At 37.5% G+C, this 12257-nt stretch overlaps 1 protein-coding gene across 1 annotated transcript in view; it reads left to right on the forward strand.

Moving 5' to 3' along the window:
- Window positions 1–12257, forward strand: part of LOC149817258 (uncharacterized) — a 128513-nt gene that overhangs the window by 85384 nt on the left and 30872 nt on the right. The window contains exons 15-17 of the mRNA XM_089987053.1: window positions 797–981; window positions 1079–1233; window positions 4144–4202. Of these exons, the coding sequence (XP_089843179.1) occupies window positions 797–981; window positions 1079–1233; window positions 4144–4202 (399 nt within the window). The remainder of the gene's footprint in view (window positions 1–796; window positions 982–1078; window positions 1234–4143; window positions 4203–12257) is intronic.

The raw sequence follows: 12257 nt of genomic DNA on the forward strand, positions 1-12257 counted from the left end.
ATGGTCTCATCTCATGATAGCTGTAGTATTTTATTAATAGTTACAACAAAAGTGTTTACAACGATTATAATACCCTTACCTCGTGATTCTATCTTGGCTCCATGATGGTTCTTGGATAGGATGTTGGACAATGAAAGCTAGACAGTGGCATCCTATTACCTATTTATGGTGCACCTTTGCAGAAGTTCTTGTGTGCCCATTGAGTCCTTGGTGTGAAGTCTTGAAAAAGATGGTTGATGACATGAAACTCAGTGGTGTGGGCCTCGATGTTGAAAACTTCCAACATATTGCAATTTAATATAGTCTGGCCCACGGTTTTGTTTTTCTGAGCCACCATACTGTTGTTGTCCAACTTAGTTAATGTTTTTCTGATTAGGTGGTGCTTGGAATTCATAGACACATTTTCCTTGCCCTCTCCCTGGTGGATGGTGGCTGGAAGAAATGAGTACGAATGCCATGGTGTGTAACTTGCATCTACTATTTTACACATTTTCTCAACATGGTATTCATTAGAATTTTTTTGAGATGTTAGATCATTATGATTGCAGAAAATTGAGGAAAAAAAGGCTTTCTTTTTCTGGAAGTTTTAAAGAAGATCCATTAGTAATATCAGTAAAATGAGGAAGAGATCCAACATGGGAATATGATAAGGTATCTGGTATCAATAATGTGTGTGTTGATGGGGTTTAACATTGTTAGTTTAGGAACATGCATCTTGTTGGTTGTAACTTGGTTTTAATGTTTTGGAGAATTGCTGATTTGGGTGCCACTAAAATCTATGATTTACTTTTTTCAGGGAACTCCTCTTCAAAATACATTGCTAGAGCTTTTTGCTTTACTTCATTTTCTTGATCCAGAAGAGTTTTCTGATCCAAGGGAGAAAGCTGAATCTTTTTCAACAATTGGCATGGATCTAGTGGATAATGATTCTTTGAATTCTGACATGAAAGTTTCTCAAATTCATAATTTGCTGAGACCTCGGTAGATTTTGTTTCTTAATGCATAAATTTTGTTCACTTCAACTATTTCCTTTTTGGAGTTAATGTAAGTTTAAATATTGTCTGATTGTTCAAAATAGAATGTTAAGAAGGATGAAGTCAGATGTTCTTTCCAGTTCCATACCAGCTAAGAAATGGGTGGAAGTTCCTTGTGCTCTTTCTGATTCTCAAAGACAGCTGTATGTAAACCTATTGAAGAAGAACTACAAAGAATTGAATAAGGGACTGACTAATGGTAAGTTTCATTTTCATTCAGTCTTGTTCTCTTCACCTGCCATGCTTCACTTTCTCTCTCATTCTTCTGTTATTGATGTAGGCTGGTAATGTTTGTCATTGATTTTAATGGAGTTAATGTTCAAATGCTAACTTTTTTGTCACTTCATGTAATGTTAAAGTGTGTCATTTTTTTATCTATAGCCTGTATGCAATTCATCACATTCACATTCACATGCACATGCACATGCACATGCACGCACAAAGGCAAACAGAAAATGGACCTTGTTACCCCAACACTTGCTGCTTTCTGTGACGTGCCATATATATATATATATATATATATATATATACATATATATATATATATATATATATATATATATATATATATATATATATATGCTAACTGGAAATATGTGAACTGGAGTATGAACCGAGATTTTCATGTTTTTTTTTTCTTACTAGATGCTTGGTTTTATAGAAACAGACTCTTGGATCATCCGATTATGATGCATAGGAAGGATCTTTTACGGCTTGAAAATCACCGGCTCAGAATTTTTGTAAAGATTCGAGCATCCAAAAATCACATTTTTTCATCAGAAATACATGATCCAACACCACACCCAATGCATCTGCAGGGTTGGATTCGCACAAAAACTGTCAGGAATGCCTAGTTCACACTCCAGTTCACAAATTTCCAGTTAGCATATTCTAACGACCCTATATATGTATGTATTTATGAAAGAAATGGACATGCATATTTTGTATACACTGAAATGAAAGTCTTCTGCATGTAAATCTTGTTAGTTAAAAATTCAAATAAGGGCCATTTCATTATCTGCACCGCGATGCTGCTCTTCAATCACATCGTGGTGTCTAGCCAACTGGAAATTCATCTTCGGAGCACTTTGATTAAGCATACCCACCAAGATTACTTGAAAACCACATGAAAATTCAATATCTAGTCCTTTTCAAGGCCTAAAACAAAAAGAAAAGGGTGAAGAGTTGCAGGGTGTTTCCCGTCATCAGGTTTTTGCAAAACTGAATTTCCTTAATGGACAATGGCATTTGCAGCAACATCTTCCACAACAACATGCTGGATAGAAGTCCAACATTTCCATGTGGTTGAACCACCTTTACATTTTTTTTTCTCTTTGCTCCACACTTCCCTTGGAGAAATCATGCCCACAACCGGTGGCCTTGAAGAATGGGCTCTCACTGCCACTTGATTGCTAAATCTGTGTTGAAGGTGGTGCTAAAGAATTCAAGTGTCCTGCTTCTTTTGGAAGGATGCCTTGTGTCTCACAAAATGTGGACATGAGAATGAAATGAATTGTCAATCAAAATGACATTTCTATGGCATATTCCTGTCATGTTCAGAACTTCCTCTGAATGTGGAAAATGTACATATGATGTATCAAAATTTCAGGGCCAGTATAGAAAGGGGTATCCAGCAGTCCAGGGATAATTGTCTAGCTGTGCCACTTGTTAGCTTCTTGTGTGTATTTCTCTCTGCCTTCCTCCATGTTGGTGTGTTGGATGGTCCTTACAAAATATTTTTTGGTATTTACCTGGCTGGTAACTATGTAATGCACACATTGCTTAGATGGGCTTGAGCCAATTTCACATCCAAAAAACGCCTAATAGACACTCTCCTATCTTCTGAAGGATTGAAGAGTAACCAAGCTTCATTTGCTTCAAAAAATGAAAATATTTAGAAAAGCTTTGGTGGTAAACCATGTGAAGTCTATGACTCACTATCCCCAAAAGGATGCCATTGGTGTACAAGCTATGTCACATAGGTGTGGATGCGGGTGCGGATGGTGGGACATGACAATTTAAAAAAACTTGTGTGTGAGGGTGCGTGTATATGTGTGTGTGTGTAATATAGATAAAACTGGACTTGGTTAGGGTTAACTGGATCTATTTTTGGACAAAAATGGACCTCAGTGTGGTTGACTTTACCTGACACAAAGGAAGCTGTGCCCAAGTGTCGCTGTGGGTGAGTTTCCCTGTTAGAAGAGAGTCCGTGTTCCATAGTGTACTAGAGATAAGTGAGTGGACTACCTGGCAGCTTAAAGTCTTTAATAAAACCAATTTGTAGTTTTGGACTGATTATTGGACACTGATACTTGTGAGCGTGATATGACATATGAAGCAATGAGAATGCCTTTGTTCTTTGACTGACATAATCTGTGGTTAGTGCTTGTATGGCTCTAAAAACATATGTATGCATTGGTGCCATGGCTGATGTTCATTAAAAAGTTTATGTTAATATGAGGAACTGAACTCATACTTGTGGAAAAGCCTATCTCCCTCGGCACCAAACAGAAATTAGTTCTAGTACTATGTAACACAGACACTTCTAAAGGTCAATGTACACGTGTCACATTCACGCGATGTTTGGACCTGACTTCTTCTGTGTCTGGTACGGTCAACCACACCTGGGTCCATTTTTGTCAGAAAATTAACTCGGTTAACCCTAACCAAGTCTAGTTCTATCTATGGTATATACATAAATACATATACGTACACACACACACATTATATATATATGTCCGCACCCAAGTTATTTGAAACTGCTATGTTTCACCCTTCACACCCACACTTATGTGATATAGTTCTAGTACCTTTTGCTTTCACATTATTGTCCAGCCATGCACATTTAAATGTGTTAGTTGCAAAAATCTTTAGCGAATAAAAAAAGTTTTATATTTTCAGGTTTGATATAAGAAAGTATCCTGTTTTTAATACATTCTGCTTTCCTCTTTTATTTACGAAAGAGTGATCTGATTTTGGCATGTTCTACTCCCCTTATTGGCCATGATTCCTTAAATATGCAAATTGATATGCTCTAACTTCTACACTTGGTTAATGTGCAAAAAATCCATGTGATCATATGAGTGCCATTTTCTTTTGATATTGTCAGGAAGAAAGTTTGTGTTGAAGTACCTCCTTATGGAATTGAGGAAATGTTGTAACCATCCAGTGAGTCTTCTTAAACCATGTTGATGTCTTTTTTTTAATTATGATGCTTTTATGAAGTTATCCCTAACTTATTCACTCCGTTAGATTTGTTGTCCCCCTTTTTGAATGACTTGGTTTCATTTTCAAGTTTCCATCTACTGCTTTAGTTGAAACAGCATATATTCATAAGCAAGGTCATGATCATATGCTTCTGGTCTTGACTTAAATTACTTTTTGTTCTTTCTTTTGTTTCAATTATGTGGTGCTGGTGGTTTCTAAGAATTCTGAACTGTAAGTGCTTTCAGTAATTTTAGTTTATTGCTTCTGGAAGTTTGAAGAACATGGTCAAAGTAGTATATGTGTATATAATTCCATTCAAAAACTTTTTTCGGGAAGACAGATATAGAACTGTTGCACGCACGCCCGCGCGCGCGCGCGTGTGTGTGTGTGTGTGCCACATGAGTCTAGGTACATGTGCGGCAATTCCAAAAAACATGGGTGTGGGGTTGTGGATGTAATGAAATAGCGAAAAATGCAAAAAACAATGCCACTAAAGGCTTACAAGATCACAATCACAAAAGCGCACAAGCACAAACCAATGCCACTAATGGCTTACAATGTGCACAAGTACAAGTCCACTATGGGACAATACAGTAACCAACGAAGAGCAACAACAAAGGCACTAAGTGCATATGAAACATTAAAAAACTAAATAGAAAAACAAAAAACATAAAACATAAAAATATTGATCTTTTTTTTGCATAATTGCTTAAGAGAAGCATTGGAAACTGAAAGGGGATAAAACCCCCTATTTATACACATACAAGAGATAGGGAGACCTCAATAGAGCTGGTGGAGTGTTCCAACAGCTCTATTGACTAGTCAACTATGCTGACTAGCCAAAAAATAACCTAACAGCTATATTTGGTATTTGACCAAATAGTCTCTATAAAACTAGAAAAAGACAAAAAGACAAGAATAAAATAAAGTACTGGTTTTCCCCTAATGGGCACAGCCTATTACAAGAACTGAAATGATGAAAATACCCTTAATGGGTATTTACCTATTACATCATATATAAATAAAATATACACACACACATATATATATATATATTTATATACATACATGTACAACTTAACAGTGGATATATATATGGATTAATATTGGCTATTAATGAAGGTAAGGAACTAATGAATAGGAATCACTCTTCAAAAATTTCCAATTTCTTGTAGATCAAATATTATGGATGTGATCTACATGGTTTGTTTAGTATGAAACTTGTTTTGAATCATGTGGTTATGAAAAGTAATTAGGGTTTTGGGTTCAAAATCAATGGCCCACAATGTGCCAAAATTTCATTACTCAAAAAATCACGTTTTTTCATCAGAAAAGCACGATCCCATGCTTGATCCTTAGCAAACAGACCATGCCAAATACATCTATGTGGTTAGATTGAGTTGATACAACTTTCAAGTATTTTCCCTATATATATTATATGGAAAAATGTTTTCTACACTTGTGTGTACCAGGACGGTGATACACTAGCATTTTTTGGCCACATTCCAGCATCAGATTGGCTGCAACTTTCAGGGTCACACCAGCCAGCATGGATGGTGCCACCCTGATGGTTGCCAGCCAATCTGATGCTGGAATAGTGCAAGTCAAGGAGTGGCTTGTTTCAAGTCAAACTGGGTCCAAAATTGTCCCAATTATTCTAGTGAAGTGCATTCATGAGACTAAAGATTCTATTGCCAGTTACAGGATGTGATAATACCGAATATGACTATGGAGCATTACACCCTTTGGCTTCACTAGTTTCCGGAATCACAATGGCCAGAAAAGGGTAGAGTATACACACACTCTTATGTATTTTGTAGAATGCATTTATAATTACACATAATCATAGTGTAACAATCATTTCATTTAGTTAAACATTCAGACGCATTACAGGAGTAACCAAGCAACGCAATTTATTTTATTCCAAATAAATAATGACATCAGAGTTTTCAAATAACAGGAATAAGAATAAATTGAAATTTAATCGAAGATTGTCCCGAGAACACAATAAATCAAGCATCTCGATCGACGCCCATCCCGCAGTCGCTCGTAAACTTTATTCATTTCTTTGCTTGAAAATGATAAATTGATTGGAATTAGACTACAACTGTCTAAGTAGGTAATTACTTTGAATTTGACAAATATACTAAGTAACAAATATACAAGGGATTTGTTTACAAACAATAAGGCATAACACTAAGCATATCATGAGAATCTGAACATGACTAAAAGTAGCACATTGCCAATTTAAGTTTTTAACTAGTATATATGAGCGCACTAACATGATCAAATAAATCATCACAGGAATAAAAAATTTAATTCATGCTAAGTTAGTTAATGACAGGTAAAAACGTAAAGTAAATAACATGAACTGAAGTATTACCACAACAACCTCTAGAATCTAATTAACATATTGAACAATAACATATTCAAATCAAACTCATGAATGTACTGAGTTTATTTTATGTTGATTTAAATAATCACATGCTAAAAGTAACTATTAACATGTTTAAGTGCAAACCTATCACTCCCTTCTCAACCGATCTACACAAGATGCTTTTAGTTAGTGTTTTTCCTTAATTATCTCGCGGGTACACGCGGGCCAAGACAATCATTTCAAAAGAGAACATTCGAGGGTTTATTATTCATTTGGTGTTTTATTAACCCGAACATTCTAACTGAAACTGTAAATCCTAAGGGAGTGACCTGTGATCGAGAGAACCTTTCAAAGGCCCAAAACCAAAACAGGATGCATCCATAACTTCTGCAGAAGAACAAAGAGTTACCACCTAGGACACGTTGGTAGTCCGGGTCCCCCAACTCCGAGGACTGAGGACCACCGAGCCATTGTCGCCCGAAGCAATAAACACATGTCCCCGAAGTTTTGTACCACCTACCCTCTTCATGGTAATCCCGAATCTGAGTGGGTTGATTTTTTTTCAGTTATTTAAATTTTCTAGAGTACACGGGCATTTCCCCAAATTTATTTCCTACTATCATAGTATTAGATCCCCAACCTTCGTTATATTACAAAGGTATACAACCCAAACTTTTCACTATTTGATTTTAGAGACCCACTCAAAGTGCTCTGGTACCTTTAAACCGTCAAGCACACAAGCCCCGATACCTTTAAACCAGTCGGGTCAACAAAACTTAACATTTAATTTCTTTACTAGTGTGATTTTATCAGTCCAAGTACCCGCATTTGGTACTCCACCCATACTGCCCATTAGGCAAGATGTTCTAACAATAACCAACTTAATAAACTACCCCTTTAGGGTACCGTAGTATTATTAAACCAGTTGGACTTTAACTCCATGAGTGCAGATTTATTACTAAAATACCTAAGCATGAACAATTTCAAGAATGCTGCTGTATACAGATTTTTATTGCTGGAATACATATCCACGAGTAACCAAAATTTCATTTGCATCTTTACCAGTAATGTAAATGCATACTGTTTTTTTTTTGCGCACATAAAAGTGTGTAGAAAGAAATATCACAAGCTAAGTGTACTCACAGCTAGGGTCCCCATAGAAAACACTTTATGCTATGTGTGTACAGTAACGTGCATAACAACATTGTGTCATGAACCAGGTGTGTAAGTGTGCTGCAGAATTACAAACAGGGGTACTTATAAGAATTTAAAACAGACTCTCATGCATCATGCCTTAACCGTTAACAGATAAACCTCACTTTCACATAATAGATGGCCAGGCTAATTAAAGTCACTTAACTCAACTAGGAATTTAAGCAGGGTCAACATAGTGATATACAAGGCCAACATCAAACCCTCATAAACAAACAATTTACTGTCGTTGCAGATCTATCGATTTAGGATGAACCATTATGAAACTTCATAAGAGTCGTACATAGCAGGATTCTCCCGAGTTTGGGAATAGATTTTAAGTGAATAATTGATATAGTGCAGTAATAGTAGATTCTGATAAAAAAATAAGATCATGGATCATACTAGGGGTGGCAATCAGGTCGGGTCGAGTCGGCGGGTCAAAATACCTCAACACGAACACGACCCATTTATTAAACGGGTAACCCGACCCGACACGGTTAATCCGTTTAATAAACGGGTTGGGTAGTGTTGCTTTTTGCCGACCCCACAGTGTCAAAATGAGACATGGGTCTGTGGGGTTTGGATTCAATGTTCCTGACCCACTGTGTGATCTAATCACCATTTTTCATTTTAAAATTTATTAACGCTACGTGGCTGGCATTTAAGCAATCCCAATGAATTTAATTTCTTTTTTTTTGGGTATTTAAAATCAATTAATAAAATAAGATGTCCTCTTGTACTCTCACATTGCCCCATAAAGCAACCCACGTTGCCCCGTAAATACGTTAAGACGTCCTCCCGTACTCTCACATTGCCCCATAAAGCAACCCATGTTGCCCCGTAAATACTTTATTAATAATTATTAGCAATAAATAGGTCTTATGACGCTGCTACTAACCCGCAACCCGATAACCGACCCGAGTAACTCCGCCTGTGTAGTTATACACTGTCGGTCCCAAGCCCGGATAAAGGAGGAGGGTTGCGGTAGGCCTGTGACAGCCAGCATAAAAACTGTCATATCCTATGAAAATGAACCAATATGAGAATTTCGTTGGGGCGTTCCCTACTGAGCGACGCGCTGTACTCTCTAGGCCCGGAGGCAGTGATAAATGTGCAAGGGTTGCTAGGTCGTCGCCCAGAAGCGACGCGTCACACCGGCGCCCGGGTGTGGTGTCAAATAGGCAAGGGTTCCCTCACTTTGTTGGACGGGTGGGGGTAAAGAAGTTAGTCCAAGACCATAAAATTAGGTTAGCCACTTGGAACATAGGGTCTTTAACTGGTAAGTTGGTAGAGTTAGTAGATGTTATGTGTAGGAGAAAGATTGATATTTTATGTCTTCAAGAGACCAAATGGGTAGGTGAGAAAGCTAAAGTGATAGAACCTTGGGGATATAAGATTTGGTATACAGGAATAAATAGGAATAGGAATGGAGTAGGGATTGTTATGAGTCGTCAGTTTATAGATAATGTAGTTGAGGTCCGTAGGAAGGGTGATAGAATTTTACTTATTAAATTAGTATTAGGTACGGATATTATTAATATTATTAGTGTTTATGCACCTCAAGTAGGTTTAGATGATTCCATTAAGCATCAATTTTGGGAAGATTTAGATGGAGTAGTACAAGAGACATCTTATGGAGAAAAGCTTTTCATCGGCGGTGACCTTAATGGACATGTAGGCATTAGTAGGGATGGATTTGAGAATATCCATGGAGGCTATGGTATAGGAGAAAGAAATGAAAGTGGAGAAAGGATTTTAGATTTTTGTTTGTCCTATGATATGATCTTAGCAAACACTTGGTTTAGGAAGAGGGAGTCTCACCTAGTAACATTTAAAAGTGGGGTTAATACGAGTCAGATAGATTTTTTCCTACTTAGAAAGAGAGATAGGGGTTGTTGCATCGATTGTAAGGTTATACCAGGAGAAAGTGTAGCTACACAACATAGAGTCTTAATTTTAGATCTTAGAATTAGACAATGCCGCAAAAGGGATAGACATAGGATAGATCCTAGAATTAAGTGGTGGGCACTGAAAGGAGCTAAACAAGGAATGTTTGTAGAGCAGGTAGTTAAGGAAGTTGATTGGTGTCTCGAGGAGGATTCAGAATCAATGTGGAATAAGATAGCGGGTGGTATGAGAAAAGTAGCTAAGGAGGTATTGGGTGAGTCTAAAGGCGGTGCACCACTAGGTAAGGATACATCATGGTGGAACGAGGATGTCAAATTAGCTATTAAGGTTAAAAGAGAGTGTTATAGAAATCTAAGTAAGAGTCGTGATAATGAGAATTTGGAGAAGTATATGATAGCAAAGAAGGAAGCTAAAAAAGTTGTCCGAAACGCGAGGGCTAAGGTATATAAGGAGGTTTATGACAAGTTGGATACCAAAGAAGGCGAGAAGGATATTTATAGGCTTGCAAAGATGAGAGATAGGAAATCGAAGGATTTGGGTATGGTTAGATGTATCAAAGATGAAACGCAAAGGGTTTTAGTCAAAGATGAGGAGATTAAGGAGAGATGGAAAGATTATTTTGATAAGCTATTTAATGATAGTCATGCTCAAGATCTTGGAGACTTCTCCATTCCTTTTCATGAGATAAATCGTGACTTCATGCGCAAGATTCAAAAGAAAGAAATTGCAGAGGCTTTGAAGAAAATGAAATCAAGAAGGGCAGTTGGCCCAGATGGTATACCTATCGAGGCTTGGAAATGCTTGGGAGAGAAAGGTTTAGAATGGTTGACAAATCTTTTTAACTTGATTTGGCGAACAAATAAGATGCCTAATGAGTGGAGGAAGAGTACTTTGGTGCCTTTATATAAGAATAAGGGTGATATACAAGATTGCACAAACTATCGTGGTATAAAACTCATGAGTCATACTATGAAACTTTGGGAGAGGGTGATTGAGTCTAGGTTGAGGAAGGTTGTCATGGTATCGGAGAATCAATTTGGTTTTATGCCTGGAAGATCAACTATGGAAGCTATACATCTTCTTAGACAACTTATTGAAAGATATAGAGAGAGGAACAAAGATTTGCATATGGTTTTTATTGATTTAGAGAAGGCATACGATAGAGTACCTAGGGACGTTCTCTGGTGGACAATGATGAAGAAAGGTGTTTCTCTCAAGTACATTAGTATAATTAAAGATATGTATGAAGGAGTAGTAACCAATGTCCGCACTTGTGGAGGGGTGACAACCAATTTTCCGATAACGGTTGGGTTACATCAAGGATCTGCTTTAAGCCCTTTCCTATTTGCTATAGTGATGGATGAGCTTACGAGATCAATTCAAGAAAATGTACCGTGGTGTATGTTGTTTGCTGATGATATTGTTTTGATTGATGAGTCTAGAGCTGGGGTTAATGCTAAGTTAGAATTATGGAGACAGACATTGGAAGCTAGAGGTTTTAAGTTGAGTAAGAGTAAGACTGAATATATGGAATGTCGGTTTAGTAAGCAACGAAGTAGTGATGGGAGTGTAGTGAAGCTTGGTGAGCAAGATATACCGGTGAATGATTATTTCAAATATTTGGGATCCATCATTCAAAAGTATGGAGAAATTGATGGAGATGTAAATCATAGGATAAAGGTTGGGTGGATGAAATGGAAAAGTGTTACTGGAGTGCTGTGCGATCGTAGAATGCCATTGCGGTTGAAGGGAAAGTTTTATAGGACGACTATTAGACCTGCTTTACTATATGGTACGGAATGTTGGGCTGCCAAGAGACATCATATTCAAAAAATGAGTGTAGCTGAGATGCGGATGCTTAGATGGATGTGTGGAAATACAATAAAAGATAAGATTCGGAACGAAGAGATACGTAAGAAGGTAGGTGTTGCACCCATTGAAAATAAGATGCGAGAGAATCGTTTACGGTGGTTTGGACATATTCGGCGAAGGCCTAATGATGCTCCAGTTAGAAGGTTGGAGAAATGGGAAAATATATTAGTTAAAAGAGGTCGGGGTAGGCCTAGGAAGACTTGGATGGAGATGATAGGAAAGGATATGAATGCTTTGAACCTCACCGAGGACATGACGTTGGATAGAAATGATTGGAGGAAAAGGATTCATGTGGAAGACCCAAAATGAATTTTTTTTTTGGTTCATATCGCTGACCCCAATTGTTTTGGGATGAAGGCGTAGTTGTTGTTGTTTGTTGTTGTATATATATATATATATATATATATATATAAACGGGTTGCGGGTTGACGGGTTTGTGTAAACGGATTGACCTCCCGCCTAACCCGTTTATTAAATGGGTTGGCGTGTTGGCGGGTTGGCATACCCCTAACACGAACACGACCCGTTTAATAAATGGGTTAGGCGGGTCGACCCGTTTACGACACGAACTCGTTTAAGCCAAACCCTAACCCGGCTAAGAAGCGGATTGACGGGTCGGGTCAGATTTTGCCACCCCTAGATCATACTACGACTAGTTCAAAATC

Source organism: Nuphar pumila, chromosome 14 (genome assembly GCF_984573655.1).
Source record: "Nuphar pumila chromosome 14, dmNupPumi1.hap1.1, whole genome shotgun sequence".
Taxonomy (NCBI): Eukaryota; Viridiplantae; Streptophyta; class Magnoliopsida; order Nymphaeales; family Nymphaeaceae; genus Nuphar; species Nuphar pumila.